Raw genomic sequence first — 16,861 nt, 5'->3', positions numbered from 1 at the left:
CCCCCTCTCCCCCTGCCCATCCCCCTGCCCCTCCCCCTGCCCATCCCCCTGCCCATCCCCCTGCCCATCCCCCTGCCCCTCCCCCTGCCCATCCCCCTACCCCCTCTCTCCCTGCCCATCCCCCTGCGCCCTCTCCCCCTGCCCATCCCCCTGCCCATCCCCCTGCCCCTCCCCCTGCCCATCCCCCTGCCCATCCCCCTGCCCCCTCTCCCCCTGCCCATCCCCCTGCCCATCTCCCTGCCCATCCCCCTACCCCCTCTCCCCCTGCCCATCCCCCTGCGCCCTCTCCCCCTGCCCGCTCCCGGCCGCACTGCGCTCCTCCGGCCGGCAGGGGGCGGCGGTGCGGAGCGGAGCCTCTCTAGCGCGGCCCCGGCAGGGCTCTCGGTGGGCAGCTCCGGTTCCGGCCCCGCTCCCTTTGTGCGGGCGGCGATGGCGGCGCGGGCAGGCTTCCAGTCGGTGGCTCCCGGCGGCGGCGGCGGCGGTGGCGGTGGCGGTGGCGGGGCCGCTGCCGGGGCTGGCGCGCTGGGTCCGGGCACGCCGGGCGGGCCGGTACGCATGGGCCCGGCGCCGGGCCAGGGCCTGTATCGTTCGCCGTTACCGGGAGCCGCTTACCCGGTGAGGCGGGGGAGGGGCAGGCGTTGCGCGGGGCGGGGCGGGGCGGGGCGGGAGGGAGCGGCGGGGCCGGGAACGGCGCCGGGAATGGAAGCAGCCTCTGTGCCGGCGGCCGCTGGATCGGTTTTGTTCTCTCCGTAGCGCCCCGGGATGTTACCGGGCAGCCGTTTGGCGCCGCAGGGCCCCTCCATGGGGCCGCCCGGTTACGGCGGGAGCCCGGCGGTGCGACCCGGTATGGCGCAGGCCAGCCTGGAGCAGGCTCGCAAGAGGCCTGCGCCGCAGCAGCTCCAGCAGGTGCAGCCGCAGGCGGTGCCCAACCGCAACCACAAGTAAGGGATGGCAGCGGCGGGCACCGCACCGGGGGCGAACCGGGCAGAGGGACACGCCAGGGCATCCGTGTGGCACCGGGCAGAGGGACACCCAGGGGCATCCCTGTGGCACAGGGCAGAGGGACACCCCAGGGCATCCATGTGGCACAGGGCAGAGGGACACCCCAGGGCATCCATGTGGCACAGGGCAGAGGGACACCCGGGGGCATCTGTGTGGCACAGGGCAGAGGGACACCCCAGGGCATCCATGTGGCACAGGGCAGAGGGACACCCCAGGGCATCCGTGTGGCACAGGGCAGAGGGACACCCAGGGGCATCCATGTGGCACAGGGCAGAGGGACACCCCAGGGCATCCGTGTGGCACAGGGCAGAGGGACATCCCGGGGCATCTAGGGCAGAGGGACACCCCAGGGCATCCGTGTGGCACAGGGCAGAGGGGCATCCCGGGGGCATCCCTGTGGCACAGGGCACTGGGGCCATGCCAGGCCATCCGTGCAGCTCCGGGCACTGGGGACGTTCAGGGGCATCCCTGGGCCAGGGCACAAAGGCTTCTCTCTGCCCCAAGGGCCCCACAGAGACAGGCAGGGTTTGGGCATCTGAGCAGCTGCCCCTACCCACATCAGTCCTGAAAGGGCAGCAGCAGGGACTAGGCTGGCATCGAGGCAGCAGCAGGGACTGGGCTGGCATCGAGGCAGCAGCAGGGACTGGGCTGGCATCGAGGCAGCAGCAGGGCCTGGGCTGGCATCGAGGCAGCAGCAGGGCCTGGGCTGGCATCGAGGCAGCAGCAGGGCCTGGGCTGGCATCGAGGCAGCAGCAGGGCCTGGGGTGGCATCGAGGCAGCAGCAGGGCCTGGGCTGGCATCGAGGCAGCAGCAGGGCCTGGGCTGGCATCGAGGCAGCAGCAGGGACTGGGCTGGCATCGAGGCAGCAGCAGGGCCTGGGCTGGCATCGAGGCAGCAGCAGGGCCTGGGCTGGCATCGAGGCAGCAGCAGGGCCTGGGCTGGCATCGAGGCAGCAGCAGGGCCTGGGCTGGCATCGAGGCAGCAGCAGGGCCTGGGGTGGCATCGAGGCAGCAGCAGGGCCTGGGCTGGCATCGAGGCAGCAGCAGGGCCTGGGCTGGCATCGAGGCAGCAGCAGGGACTGGGCTGGCATCGAGGCAGCAGCAGGGCCTGGGCTGGCATCGAGGCAGCAGCAGGGCCTGGGCTGGCATCGAGGCAGCAGCAGGGACTGGGCTGGCATCGAGGCAGCAGCAGGGCCTGGGCTGGCATCGAGGCAGCAGCAGGGCCTGGGCTGGCATCGAGGCAGCGGCAGGGACTGGGCTGGCATCAAGGCAGCGGCAGGGCCTGGGCTGGCATCGAGGCAGCGGCAGGGACTGGGCTGGCATTGCCTGGCTGCACACAGTGGCACAAAGCTCCGTGCTGGGCACTCTGTGCTTGGGCTTCTTTGGGTGGCCAAGAGGGACCTCAGCTCCCTGTGCAGCCCCCCTGGGGGAGGGGAGCTCCCAGCAGGGAGAGGAGCAGGATTGTGCCACCCTCCTGGCAGTGGCACTGGGAGCTCCTCCCCCGGTGTGAAGTGCACCTCCGGGAGGAGTCGACCCGCAGCTGGCTGGGGCTGGAGCAGTGCCCTCGGCTGGGGGTGGTGTCCCTTGGCCCTCTCCAACCTGCTGCCAGCTCCATGCCAGCCCTCAGAGGGGCTGTGGAAGCTGCTGCTGGTCAGGGCTGGGCAGCTCTGCAGTGCTGCAGGTCTGGCAGGGCAATAAAGAACCTGAGCCAGTGCTGGTGGCAGAGAAGGGCAGCCTGGCACCCAGGAGCTGCCCAGGCAGCTCTCAAAGCAGAGAGCAGGGCATCCTCTACCCCCCAGCCCCCACTCCTGACAGCCTGCAGCTGCCCTGCAGAGGGTGGTTCCTATCTTCACACCTCTCTGTCTGCCTCTCCTCCCCCTGGCAGTGCCAAGAAGAAGAAGATGGCTGACAAGATCCTGCCTCAGAGGGTGAGTGAGTGGCAGGCGTGGCACAGCTGGCACCGCGGGGGGGGGGTGGGAGGGGGGGAGCTGAGCCTGATTTGCATCCTTGATTGACTCCAGATCCGAGAGCTGGTCCCTGAGTCCCAGGCCTACATGGACCTGTTGGCCTTTGAGAGGAAGCTGGACCAGACCATCATGAGGAAGCGCCTGGACATCCAGGAGGCTCTCAAGCGTCCCATCAAGGTAGGGGCTGGGCCCCTGCTCCCCTCTCCTCCTGCAGGGGAAGGCAGCAGCCTGGGAGAGACCTCTAGGATCGAGTCCAACCTCTTCACACCCAGCCCTTCTGCTTCCCTGGCACTGAGTGCCTCACCCAGCCTCCTGAGCATCCCCCTGGGGTGGGCACTGCACCACCTCCCCAGGCAGCCCACTCTGATGCCAGGCACTGTCTCTGACAGCAGCTTCCTGCCAACATCCAGCCTGAGCTTGCCCTGGCACAGCTGGAGGCTGTGCCCTCTTGTTCTGCCCTGGGTGCCTGGCAGCAGAACCCAACCCCAGCTGGCTGCAGCCTCCCTGCAGGTAGTTGTAGAGAGCAATGAGCTCTGCCCTGAGCCTGCCTTGGTAGGGGCATTGGGCTCCATCCAGCATCTGCATGGTGACTCTGGGGGGAGGATTGAGTGGAGCCTCAGGCAGTCTGCTGGGGGGGGAGGATTGAGTGGAGCCTCAGGCAGTCTGCTGGGGGGGAGAGGATTGAGTGGAGCCTCAGGCAGTCTGCTGGGGGGAGAGGATTGAGTGGAGCCTCAGGCAGTCTGCTGGGGGGAGAGGACTGAGTGGAGCCTCAGGCAGTCTGCTGGGGAGAGGATTGAGTGGAGCCTCAGGCAGTCTGCTGGGGAGAGGATTGAGTGGAGCCTCAGGCAGTCTGCTGGGGAGAGGATTGAGTGGAGCCTCAGGCAGTCTGCTGGGGAGAGGATTGAGTGGAGCCTCAGGCAGTCTGCTGGGGGGGAGAGGATTGAGTGGAGCCTCAGGCAGTCTGCTGGGGGGAGAGGATTGAGTGGAGCCTCAGGCAGTCTGCTGGGGAGAGGATTGAGTGGAGCCTCAGGCAGTCTGCTGGGGGAGAGGATTTAGTGGAGCCTCAGGAAATCTGCTGCTGGCACCGAGCTGGGAGTGCCACCCTGGGAGGCTGTGCTGGGAGGGCCACCCTGGGAGGCTGTGCTGGGAGGGCCACCCTGGGAGGCTGTGCTGGGGGGGCCACCCTGGGAGGCTGTGCTGGGGGGGCCACCCTGGGAGGCTGTGCTGGGAGGGCCACCCTGGGAGGCTGTGCTGGGGGTGCCACCCTGGGAGGCTGTGCTGGGGGTGCCACCCTGGGAGGCTGTGCTGGAAGTGCCACCCTGGGAGGCTGTGCTGGGAGGGCCACCCTGGGAGGCTCTGCAGCCATTCGCTGAGACCTGGCCAGGGTGGAGAGCTGGGCAGAGGGAAACCTCAAGAGCTTCACCAAGGAAAAGAGTAGTGTCCTGCCCCTGGGGAGGAAGAAGCCCCTGCAGCAGGGCAGCTGAGAGGGTGAGCTGCTGGGCAGCAGCCCCTGCAGAGCCCTGAGCTGCTGCCTTCTCCCCCAGCAAAAGAGGAAGCTTCGCATCTTCATCTCCAACACCTTCAACCCAGCCAAGTCGGACGCAGAGGACGGCGAAGGAACTGTTGCCTCCTGGGAGCTGCGGGTGGAAGGGAGGCTGCTGGAGGATGTGAGTGTGCCCAAACCACCCCCAGAGGTGGCTCTGAGGATCTGCAGTTAGAGTCATAGAATCAGTCAGGTTGGAAGAGAGCTCCAAGCTCATCCAGTCCCACCCAGCCCCCAGCCCTGGCCAGTCAACCAGACCATGGCACTCAGTGCCCCAGCCAGGCTTGGCACCAACACCTCCAGCCATGGGCACTGCACCACCTCCCTGGGCAGCCCATTCCAGTGCCAATCACTCTCTCTGACAACAACTTCCTAACAACATCCAGCCTGAACATGCCCTGGCACAGCTTGAGGCTGTGGCCCCTTCTCCTGCCCCTGCCTGCCTGGCAGCAGAGCCCAACCCCACCTGGCTACAGCCTCCCTGCAGGCAGCTGCAGACAGCAATGAGCTCTGCCCTGAGCCTCCTCTGCTGCAGGCTGCACCCCCCCAGCTCCCTCAGCCTCTCCTCACAGGGCTGTGCTCCAGGCCCCTCCCCAGCCTTGCTGCCCTGCTCTGGGCACCTGCCAGCACCTCAACATCTCTCTGCAGTGGAGGAGCCCAGAACTGGACACAGCACTGCAGGGGTGGCCTGAGCAGTGCTGAGCACAGGGGCACAAGAACCTCCCTTGTCCTGCTGCCCACACTGCTCCTGAGCCAGCCCAGGATGCCATTGGCTCTGCTGCCCACCTGGGCACACTGCTGGCTCAGCTTCAGCTACTCTCTATCAGTACCCCCAGGTCCCTTTCCTCCTGGCTGCTCTCAGCCACTCAGTCCCCAGCCTGTAGTGCTGCTTGGGGTTGTTGTGGCCAAAGTGCAGAACCCTGCCCTTGGCCTTGTTCAATCGAACCAAACCAGTTCCTTGGTGTCCAAAGGCAGAGCCCCAGGGGCTTGATCTCCTCCTCCTCTATCTCTGTTTCCCAAGGAGTCTGATGGTGACAAGACCTGGAGCTCAGCTGGGAGCCCCAAGGGTGTGCCCATGGCAGGACTTGTGCAAAGTTCTTGTAGCTCTGCTGGGTGGTGAGAGCAGATGAGTGGCTCTGAGAAGCACTCTGTGCAACTGCTGAGTGCCTGCATCCCTGCAGCTCATTTTTAGCTCAGGCCTTTCACTTCCTGGCTTGGAACTTGCATTTTCAAGCCCAGGGTTGGGTGCCTTGAGGTGTTCAGACCACGGTGGCTGTGCTTGAGCTCTGAGATCTGCTCTCCTAACCCCTCTCCTCCTCTGTTGCTTGCAGTCTGCTCTTTCCAAGTACGATGCCACCAAGCAGAAAAGAAAGTTCTCCTCCTTCTTTAAGTCTCTGGTCATTGAGCTTGACAAAGACCTCTATGGGCCTGACAATCACCTGGTAGAGGTGAGCTCCTTTTTGCTGGGCTACCTCCAAAGGTGGGGGGGTGGGGGTCGAGGGGACCTGACAGGGTTTGTGTAGCCCCTTGGGACTTGAGCTTGCACAGGCAGCTCTTGAATCCTTGTCTCAGCTTTTCCTCTGGCTGGCTGGAGGTCTGAAGCAGTCACAGCAGCTCTTGTTCCAAGCTGGGAGTGAGCTGAATTTCCTCTAGGTGGGTGGGACTCAGGATCAGCCTGGCTGGGGGGGTTGGAGGTGTCCCTGCTGCCTGCAGGGGCCTCGGACAGGAGGAGCTTTGAGGCTTCCTTCCAACCCTTTGCAATCTGGGAACGTAGTGGCAAGCTTTTGGGGGTGCCAGGCAGCAGGGGCAAAGAAAAGCCAGCATGGGGGTGCTGCTGAGGGTCCCCTTCCTCTTCCAGTGGCACAGGACTGCCACGACTCAGGAGACAGATGGCTTCCAGGTGAAGAGGCCAGGGGACGTCAACGTGCGCTGCACAGTGCTCCTGATGCTGGACTACCAGGTAGGGGGCTGGGATGGAGCCCTGGGCCTGGGCTGCCCTGGGCTCTGCCTGCAGCTCTCTGGGCTGCTTCTGCTTCTGGTTTTCAGCCTCCCCAGTTCAAGCTGGACCCTCGCTTGGCTCGGCTGCTGGGGATCCACACGCAGACCCGCCCGGTCATCATCCAGGCCCTCTGGCAGTACATCAAGACCCACAAGCTGCAGGACCCCCACGAGAGGGAGTTTGTCATCTGTGACAAGTACCTGCAGCAGGTAACAGCCTGGCTGCAGCCAGCCAGCCCCTGTCACAGCTCTGCTCTGGCACCTCTCAGCTCTGCCTCCTTTCCTTACCCCTTCTGTTTCTGTCCCAGATTTTTGAATCCCAACGGATGAAGTTCTCAGAAATCCCACAGAGGCTTCATGCACTGCTGATGCCCCCAGAGCCCATCATCATCAACCATGTCATCAGGTGAGGCTGGGCTGCCCCAGAGCCCCTCATCATCAACCATGTCATCAGGTGAGGCTGGGCTGCCCCCAGAGCCCATCATCATCACCCATGTCATCAGGTGAGGCTGGGCTGCCCCCAGAGCCCATCATCATCACCCATGTCATCAGGTGAGGCTGGGCTGCCCCCAGAGCCCATCATCATCAACCATGTCGTCAGGTGAGGCTGGGCTGCCCCAGAGCCCCTCATCATCAACCATGTCATCAGGTGAGGCTGGGCTGCCCCCAGAGCCCCTCATCATCAGCCATGTCATCAGGTGAGGCTGGGCTGCCCCAGAGTCCCTCATCATCAGCCATGTCATCAGGTGAGGTTGGGCTGCCCCAGAGCCCCTCATCATCAACCCCTCAGCAGGTGAGGTTGGGCTGCCCCCAGAGCCCATCATCATCAACCCCTCAGCAGGTGAGGTTGGGCTGCCCCCAGAGCCCATCATCATCATCAACCCCTCATCAGGTGAGGCTGGGCTGCCCCCAGAGCCCATCTTCAGGTGAGGTTGGGGTGCCCCCTGAGCCCCTTATCATCAACCCCTCAGCAGATGAGGTTGGGCTGCCCCCAGAGCCCATCATCATCATCAACCCCTCATCAGGTGAGGCTGGGCTGCCCCCAGAGCCCCTCATCATCAACCCCTCAGCTGGTGAGGTTGGGCTGCCCCCAGAGCCCATCTTCAGGTGAGGCTGTGCCACCTGATTTGCCCTTTCTGGAAGGAGTGGATGAGGCTGGCACAGGAATCAGTCACAGAGTGCTAGGGGTTGGCAGGGACCACTGGAGAGCATCCAGCCCAAGCCCCAGCAGGTTCCCCCCCAGCAGGGTGCCCCCCAGCAGGCTGCACAGGAGTGTGGCCTGTCCCTCTTGAGGAGGGGAGCCCACAGCTGGAGCCAGGATTGCAGAGCAGAGGGGCAGGAGAAGCTCCCTCCCCCTTCTGGCTGCACTCTTCCTGCTGCACCCCAGGAGGCCATTGGCCTTGTGTGGCCCCCCCAGGGCACACTGCTGGCTCCTGGGCCAGTTGTTGCCCAGCAGCACTGCCAGGTCCTTTCCCACAGCTGCTTTCTGGCAGGTGATGTGGCTCTGGTTTGCAGCAGCAGCAGTTCCTTGCCTGCCTTTGTGTCTCTGCCTCTGTCCTTACCCTGTTCCTCTCCTCCACGAGGCCCTCCCGTGGCCTTGCTGTCCTTTGCACCACACTCCTGGAGGCAGAGACTTGTCTGGAGCAGCCACTTGGTCCCTGTGCTGCAGAGCCATCAGGGAGGCTTTGCTGCTTGGTGGCAGCAGCCTGACTGCTGCCTGCACACAGTCCCTGGGCAGAGCTCCACTTTGGTGCTTTCTTGAGCCTCTCCTTTTACCTCCTTTCCTGTTGGCTGCCTCTAGTGTGGATCCAAACGACCAGAAGAAGACAGCTTGCTATGACATTGATGTGGAGGTGGATGACACCTTAAAGACTCAGATGAATTCCTTTCTGCTTTCCACTGCCAGCCAACAGGAAATTGCTGCTCTGGATAACAAGGTAGGAAGAGCTCCTTAGGCCTGGCCTCTTCCTGGCTGGGTGGAAAGGTCCAGAACAGGGCAGGAGTTCAGCTGTGCTCTGCTGTGCATCTGGGAGCTGGAGTGGGGTGGTCAGTGCTGGTCAGAGGTCTCTTGGGGGGCACTGAGAAGAGTGACCAGCAGCAGGTTGAAGGAGGTTCTCCTTCTCCTCTGCTCTGCTCTAGAGAGGCCACATCTTGAACACTGGGGCCAGTTCTGCACTCCCCAGTTCAGGAGAGCCAAGCAGCTGCTGGAGAGAGTCCAGTGGAGGCTGGGAAGATGCTGAGGGGCCTGGAGCAGCTCTGTGAGGAGCAGAGGCTGAGAGCCCTGGGGCTGAGAGCCTGCAGGAGAGCAGCCCCAGAGGGCAGCTGAGCAATGCTCAGCAAGAGCTGAAGGGTGAGGGCCAAGAGGCTGGGGCCAGACTCTGCTCAGTGCTGCCCAGGGACAGGACAAAGGGCAGTGGGCACAGACTGGAACTCAGGAACCTGAGACACTTGTTTGGTGTGAGGGTGCTGGAGGCCTGGAGCAGGCTGCACAGAGAGGTTGTGGAGTCTCCTTTGAGAGCTTCCAGTGCAGCCTCAGCCACGGTGTGACACTGCACCAGCCCTCAAGGAGCCATCCTGGAGCTCCCCAAGCTCAGTATTCCCAGTAGGATCCTTGTCTCTGAGGGACACTGGGATATGCCACAAAGTAGGGATGCTGTCAGCAGAGAGGAGGAGGAGGAGGAAGGGGGAGGTGACCTTGGGGACCAGAGCCAGCACAGGATGAAATTTCATAAAGCTGAGAGCAAGCTCCTGCCTTTTGGGAGCATCCCAAAGAGTCTGAGCTGGAAACTAATCCCTGGAAAATGGGACCAGGGAGGTGGATTGGGTAGTTGGGCACCACTGTGCCATAGGCACCAGGTCACATCCCAGCCCTTCACCTTGGGTGGGGGACAACAATCCTTCACCCTGGGGGGTGGCAGAGCCCTGGAGCAGGCTGCCCAGAGAGGCTGTGAGGTCTTCTCTGCAGAGCTTCCAGCCCCCTCCCTGGCCAAGCTGCTGTGGGTGCCCTGCTGGAGCAGGGAGGGTTGGACTGGGTGAGCTCCAGAGGCCCCTTCCAACCCCTCCACGCTGGGAGCTGAGCTGCAGCTGCACCCTGGGCAGAGTTTCACCTGGGAGGAGGTCTGGGGGCTTAGCCCTGTGGGCACAAGCTGGGTGCCAGCTGGGTGCCAAGTGGGTGCAAGCTGGGCTGGTGCTGGAGGATGCCTCTGGCAGGGCTATGAGCTGGGGGGGGGATTTTTTGCTGCTCCCCAGCTCTGGGACAGGGAATTTCTGTGCAGAGAGAGGAGGAGGAGGAGAAGGAAAAGGGAAGAGAAGTCCAAAGAGGTTGGTTGAGCCCCGGCAGGGCACCCACAGGTCAGCAGCACAGACCTGGGACCCTGTGGGCCATTCCCTGATGATGTCCATGAGAGGCTGATCCCAACCCATGGCGTGGGGCAGGTTTAATGTGTCCCTCATCAGCCATAGGCACCAGGTCACATCCCAGCCCTTCACCTTGGGTGGGGGACAACAATCCTTCACCCTGGGGGGTGGCAGAGCCCTGGAGCAGGCTGCCCAGAGAGGCTGTGAGGTCTTCTCTGCAGAGCTTCCAACCCCCTCCCTGGCCATGGTGATCCTGGGCAAGCTGCTGTGGGTGCCCTGCTGGAGCAAGAGGGTTGGGACTGAGTGAGCTCCAGAGGCCCCTTCCACCCCCAGCCTGTGCAGTTCTCTGATCCAAGCTCTCTCAGGTGGCTCTGCCTGAAGTGTGGTTCTGAACATCCAGAGCAGGAAACTGGGACCTGAAAACCCAATCTCGATAGAACCCAAGCAGGGTGTAAAAGGTTTCCCTTTCATCTGCTGAGCCTCTTGGGGCCTCTTGATGTTTCTGTTGCCCTGCTCAGCCTCCCCTTGCTCCGCTTCTGTCCTTCAGATCCACGAGACAATAGAGACAATTAACCAGCTGAAGACCCAGCGGGAGTTCATGCTGAGCTTTGCCCGAGATCCTCAGGGCTTCATCAACGACTGGCTGCAGTCCCAGTGCAGGGACTTAAAGGTGAGAGCTGTGCCTGCTCGGGGAGGTGGCTGCAGTCACAAGGCCGCTCGTTAGAGCAGCTCCCACCGAGAGAGAGAGAGAGAGAGAAGCAATTTCCTGCTCAGAAAGCAAAGACTGCAGCTGGAGTCAAGCGGCAGAGCCTGACCTGACTGCACTGAAGTTGCTTTGAGGACCAGGGGAAGGGGAGGGGGGGGGGTGGGGGTGGGTTTGGCTCAGCACAGGCAGAGCTCCACTCCCTGAGCTGCTGCTGTGTCCTTTGTGCTCTCCAGACCATGACTGATGTCGTTGGGAATCCTGAAGAGGAGAGGAGAGCTGAGTTCTACTTCCAGCCCTGGGCTCAGGAAGCTGTCTGCAGATATTTCTACTCCAAGGTGAGTGTCCCTGAGCAGGAGTCCCTCTCTGGGGCTCAGAGTGGAGGGCTCTGGAGGCTGTTCCAGCTGGCAATCCTTGTTGGCAGTGCCAAGCTTCTCCTGCAGGCACTGCTGATGAGAATCATGGAAGGGGTTGGGTTGGAAGGGACCTTTAAAGCTCATTTAGTCCAGCAGCCCTGTTGTGGGCAGGGGCACACCTCCCACTAGCCCAGGCTGCTCAAGGCCATGGCTCAGAGTACCTGGCACTCCTGGCAGTGCCAAGCTTCACCTGGGATTCTGCCAGTGCCTCTTGGTCCTGTGGAATAGAACCACAGAATCATTTCTTGCAGAGCTCCAGCGTGGAGGGGCTGGAAGGGACCTCTGGAGCTCACCAGTCCAACCCCCCTGCTCCAGCAGGGCACCCACAGCTCCAGCAGGGCACCCACAGCAGCTTGCCCAGGGGCACAGTGGCATGGGGGAGCTGGAAGCTCTCCAGAGAAGAGCTCTCTGGGCACAGCCTGCTCCAGGCCTTCAGATACCCTCACAACAAAGAACTTTCTCCTGCGTTCCAGTTTGTGCCCCTTGAGCCTTGTCCTGTCCCTGGGCACCACTGAGCAGAGTCTGACCCCCATCTTTGTGCCCCCAACCTTGAGCTCTTGCTGAGCATTGCTCAGATCCCCTCTGGGGCTGCTTTTCTGGGCTGCTCATCCTTTACTCCTCACAGAGGCACTCCAGGCCCTTCATCATCCTCACAGCTTCTGTTGGAGTCTTATCTCTGTCCCTCTTTAGGTGGGAAGAGACCTTTTAAGGTGAAGTCCCAGTTGCAGTTCACCCTTCCTCCATCTGGGTGCTGTGTTAGTTGGGTGCTGTGGGTGCTGCACCACCTGAGCCTGCCTCTGGCTTCTCTTGCAGGTGCAGCAAAGACGACAGGAGCTGGAGCAGGCCCTGGGCATCCGTAACACATAGGCTGCCTCTCTGCTGCCCAGCCAGGAGGCATCACAGCTGCTTGTGGAGGCAGAGCTGAGGCTGACATCATCCCACTCCAACGAGGTCTGCATCCTGATCCATCCTGGCATTGTCTCAGCTGGGGCAACTCCAGGGACCCCTGGGATCTCCTGGGCTGTACCATGCAGGACAGGTTCCAAGGAACACACATTTCTACCTGATTTTACTTCCTGACTGTTGCCTTGCCAGGGCTCTGCACTGCCTGTAGTGTCCCCTGTAGCCAGCACCACTGCTGACCTGAAGCCTTTTCTCCAGTTCAGAAGCCCCAGCCCCTTCCCTCCCCAGCTAGCACTTAGCTGTGGGGCACCTGAGACCTGGAGCTGCTCTAGGGGGGGAACTTGTGGGGCTGGGCTCTTCTCCTGCATCATTTGATAGCAAGATGGCAGGAGCTGAGATACCTCCTTGCCCTCCCTCCCTCAGGGGGTGCTGCTGCACTGGGCTGCCTCAGGGCTGCTCCTTGAGGGATTCCTGGGCTGCCTAGAGAATTGCTTCTTTCCCTCTGCCCTTCTGCTTTCCCTCCTCTTTGCCCCTTCTCCTTTTCCTTCTCTTTGCCCCTTCTCCTTTTCCCCCCTCTTTGCCCCTTCTCCTTTTCCCCCCTCTTTGCCCCTTCTCTTCCTCCCCCCCTTTGCCCCTTCTCCTTTTCCCCCCTCTTTGCCCCTTCTCCTTTCCCCCTCTCTTTGCCCCTTCTCCTTTTCCCCCCTCTTTGCCCCTTCTCTTTTCTCCCCTCTTTGCCCCTTCTCCTTTCCCCCCCTCTTTGCCCCTTCTCCTTTTCCCCCCCCCTTTGCCCCTTCTCCTTTCCCCCCCCCTTTGCCCCTTCTCCTTTTCCCCCCCCTTGGCCCCTTCTCTTTTCCCTTCTCTTTGCCCCTTCTCCTTTCCCCCCTTCTTTGCCCCTTCTCCTTTCCCCCCATCTTTGCCCCTTCTCCTTTCTCCCCCCCATTGCCCCTTCTCCCCCTCTGCCAGCCTGTCCTGGGGAGGTGAGGTGCTGGTTCCTGCTGGGCTGTGGCAGCTTTTGGAGTGCTGAGACCTCTCTGTACATCAGAAGAGCTCCCCTCGTGGTCCCACCAGCTGCTTGCTTGTTCTTGAAGCAGGGAGAAGAGCTACAGCAGCCACCTGGTGGCCTTGGGCAGAGTGTTGCAGGCTCCTTCCCTTGGGACATGTCTCCAGTGTCACTTGCTGTGGGGACCAGAAGCTCCTTGGTGTGTAAGGACAGTCCTTGGGCACAGGCCTAGCTCCAAGCATGTGTTAGACGTTTCCAGGCTGAAGCTCCTCTGGGTTTTAGTCAAGTTGTAGGTTCAGGGGCTGCAGTGAGGCCCAGCATGGTACAAGTAGATGTTCTCCACCGTGGGGAGTGGCAGCCCAGAGGCCTCCTCGTGGGGTGGGTTATTAGTGGACTAGTGGGCAGGTGTGAGAGAAGGGTTTCTCCTCCCCTGGATCTCAGTGTTTCTGCTGGGGAACTGTGATGAAAATTGACTTGAAAGTTGGTCAGATTTTACTCGTGGTGGCTGCAAAACTGCTGCTGCTGCTGCTGCCAGCCCCTCCTCATCCTCACACCCAGCTCGAGTGCCCTGGGGTAGGTGGCTGTGAATTGAAGAGCCTGGGTGGCCCTGCCCCGTGTGTGTCTCTGTTCTGATGCCTGTGAGGGACAGGCTCTCCCCTTCCCCTTCTCCTGTGCTCCCCCTGCTGAGTGGCTCCTCTGTGCCTCTGGGCTGGGCTCTGGCTGCTGGCAAAGCAGCCCACGGAGCCCTGGGGGTGATGGCACAGGAGGGATGCTGCTGAGGGACCGCGTGGGCAGGGCAGGCTGTGGCACAGGAACTGCTGCTCTGAACTGACCCTTGACGGTTTGGCCATGGACCAAGATGCTCTTTTTTTTGTACTGTATCCTCCTGTAGGCACCACCCAGTTGTAATAAAAGTCTCCTCTGAAGGAAGCTCTTCCAACAGCCTCTCTCTGCCTGCATCAGGGCTGGCCTGGAACCTTTCTCTCCTCTGCCCACAGGATGCTTGAACTCAGCAGCTGCTTTGGATTCGAATCCATCCAATGGTTTGGGTTGGAAGAGAGCTTCAGGGCCCCAGAGCTGCCTCCCACTAGCCCAGGCTGCTCAAGGCCTTGGCCAGCCTGGCCCTGAACACCTCCCTGGGCAGCCTCTTCCAATGTCTCCCCATCCTCGCAGGAATTTCAGCCTCCCCTCTCCCAGCTCAGAGCCACTGTCCCTTACCCTGCACTCCCAGCTCAGAGCCACTGTCCCTTGTCCTGCACTCCCAGCTCAGAGCCACTGTCCCTTGTCCTGCACTCCCAGCCCAAAGCCACTGTCCCTTACACTGCACTCCCAGCTCAGAGCCACTGTCCCTTGTCCTGCACTCCCAGCTCAGAGCCACTGTCCCTTACCCTGCACTCCCAGCTCAGAGCCACTGTCCCTTAGCCTGGCACTCCCAGCTCAGAGCCACTGTCCCTTGTCCTGCACTCCCAGCTCAGAGCCACTGTCCCTTACCCTGCACTCCCAGCTCAGAGCCACTGTCCCTTAGCCTGGCACTCCCAGCTCAGAGCCACTGTCCCTTGTCCTGCACTCCCAGCTCAGAGCCACTGTCCCTTACCCTGCACTCCCAGCTCAGAGCCACTGTCCCTCCTCCTGCACTCCCAGCACAAAGCCACTGTCCCTTACCCTGGCACTCCCAGCTCAGAGCCACTGTCCCTTGTCCTGGCACTCCCAGCTCAGAGCCACTGTCCCTTGTCCTGCACTCCCAGCTCAGAGCCACTGTCCCTCCTCCTGCACTCCCAGCTCAGAGCCACTGTCCCTTACCCTGCACTCCCAGCTCAGAGCCACTGTCCCTTACCCTGGCACTCCCAGCTCAGAGCCACTGTCCCTTGTCCTGGCACTCCCAGCTCAGAGCCACTGTCCCTTGGCCTGCACTCCCAGCTCAGAGCCACTGTCCCTCCTCCTGCACTCCCAGCTCAGAGCCACTGTCCCTTACCCTGCACTCCCAGCTCAGAGCCACTGTCCCTTAGCCTGGCACTCCCAGCTCAGAGCCACTGTCCCTTACCCTGGCACTCCCAGCTCAGAGCCACTGTCCCTTGTCCTGCACTCCCAGCTCAGAGCCACTGTCCCTTGTCCTGCACTCCCAGCTCAGAGCCACTGTCCCTCCTCCTGCACTCCCAGCACAAAGCCACTGTCCCTTACCCTGGCACTCCCAGCTCAGAGCCACTGTCCCTTAGCCTGGCACTCCCAGCTCAGAGCCACTGTCCCTTGTCCTGCACTCCCAGCTCAGAGCCACTGTCCCTTACCCTGCACTCCCAGCTCAGAGCCACTGTCCCTTGTCCTGCACTCCCAGCTCAGAGCCACTGTCCCTTACCCTGCACTCCCAGCTCAGAGCCACTGTCCCTCCTCCTGCACTCCCAGCTCAGAGCCACTGTCCCTTGTCCTGCACTCCCAGCTCAGAGCCACTGTCCCTTACCCTGCACTCCCAGCTCAGAGCCACTGTCCCTTAGCCTGGCACTCCCAGCTCAGAGCCACTGTCCCTTACCCTGCACTCCCAGCTCAGAGCCACTGTCCCTTGTCCTGCACTCCCAGCTCAGAGCCACTGTCCCTTGTCCTGCACTCCCAGCTCAGAGCCACTGTCCCTCCTCCTGCACTCCCAGCTCAGAGCCACTGTCCCTTAGCCTGGCACTCCCAGCTCAGAGCCACTGTCCCTTGTCCTGCACTCCCAGCTCAGAGCCACTGTCCCTTGTCCTGCACTCCCAGCTCAGAGCCACTGTCCCTTACCCTGCACTCCCAGCTCAGAGCCACTGTCCCTTAGCCTGGCACTCCCAGCTCAGAGCCACTGTCCCTTGTCCTGCACTCCCAGCTCAGAGCCACTGTCCCTTACCCTGCACTCCCAGCTCAGAGCCACTGTCCCTCCTCCTGCACTCCCAGCACAAAGCCACTGTCCCTTACCCTGGCACTCCCAGCTCAGAGCCACTGTCCCTTGTCCTGGCACTCCCAGCTCAGAGCCACTGTCCCTTGTCCTGCACTCCCAGCTCAGAGCCACTGTCCCTCCTCCTGCACTCCCAGCTCAGAGCCACTGTCCCTTAGCCTGGCACTCCCAGCTCAGAGCCACTGTCCCTTGTCCTGGCACTCCCAGCTCAGAGCCACTGTCCCTCCTCCTGCACTCCCAGCTCAGAGCCACTGTCCCTCCTCCTGCACTCCCAGCTCAGAGCCACTGTCCCTTACCCTGCACTCCCAGCTCAGAGCCACTGTCCCTTGTCCTGCACTCCCAGCTCAGAGCCACTGTCCCTCCTCCTGCACTCCCAGCTCAGAGCCACTGTCCCTTACCCTGCACTCCCAGCTCAGAGCCACTGTCCCTTACCCTGGCACTCCCAGCTCAGAGCCACTGTCCCTTGTCCTGGCACTCCCAGCTCAGAGCCACTGTCCCTTGTCCTGCACTCCCAGCTCAGAGCCACTGTCCCTCCTCCTGCACTCCCAGCTCAGAGCCACTGTCCCTTAGCCTGGCACTCCCAGCTCAGAGCCACTGTCCCTTGTCCTGCACTCCCAGCTCAGAGCCACTGTCCCTTAGCCTGGCACTCCCAGCTCAGAGCCACTGTCCCTTAGCCTGGCACTCCCAGCTCAGAGCCACTGTCCCTTGTCCTGCACTCCCAGCTCAGAGCCACTGTCCCTTACCCTGCACTCCCAGCTCAGAGCCACTGTCCCTTGTCCTGCACTCCCAGCTCAGAGCCACTGTCCCTTACCCTGCACTCCCAGCACAAAGCCACAGTCCCTTAGCCTGGCACTCCCAGCCCAAAGCCACTGTCCCTTACCCTGCACTCCCAGCTCAGAGCCACTGTCCCTTGTCCTGGCACTCCCAGCACAAAGCCACTGTCCCTTACCCTGCACTCCCAGCTCAAAGCCACTGTCCCTTGTCCTGGCACTCCCAGCACAAACCCACTGTCCCTCACCCTGCACTCCCAGCTCAGAGCCACTGTCCCTTGTCCTGGCACTC

General features: G+C 62.3%; 1 protein-coding gene across 2 annotated transcripts; it reads left to right on the top strand.

Annotated features, from left to right (window-relative positions):
* The first annotated feature begins 429 nt into the window (after positions 1–429).
* Positions 430–12,712, top strand: SMARCD1 (SWI/SNF related, matrix associated, actin dependent regulator of chromatin, subfamily d, member 1). Of its 2 annotated transcripts, none has more exons than XM_064141571.1 (13): positions 430–615; positions 754–941; positions 2,887–2,929; positions 3,023–3,145; positions 4,513–4,635; positions 5,843–5,959; positions 6,370–6,471; positions 6,558–6,719; positions 6,818–6,915; positions 8,311–8,446; positions 10,414–10,536; positions 10,806–10,907; positions 11,799–12,712. In XM_064141571.1, exons 1-13 carry the CDS (start codon positions 430–432, stop codon positions 11,850–11,852), a joined length of 1,557 nt encoding a protein of 518 aa, XP_063997641.1. In that variant the 3' UTR covers positions 11,853–12,712. The 2 variants fall into 2 exon arrangements, with proteins under 2 accessions (XP_063997641.1, XP_063997642.1); XM_064141572.1 differs by having other exon boundaries at positions 517–615; positions 6,636–6,719.
* Positions 12,713–16,861: the final 4,149 nt, after the last annotated feature.

This window comes from Pogoniulus pusillus, unplaced genomic scaffold (genome assembly GCF_015220805.1).
Source record: "Pogoniulus pusillus isolate bPogPus1 unplaced genomic scaffold, bPogPus1.pri scaffold_58_arrow_ctg1, whole genome shotgun sequence".
Classification (NCBI taxonomy): domain Eukaryota; kingdom Metazoa; phylum Chordata; class Aves; order Piciformes; family Lybiidae; genus Pogoniulus; species Pogoniulus pusillus.
The sequence above is the reverse complement of the archived record's forward strand: the minus strand, read 5'-3'. Positions and strand labels throughout refer to the sequence as shown.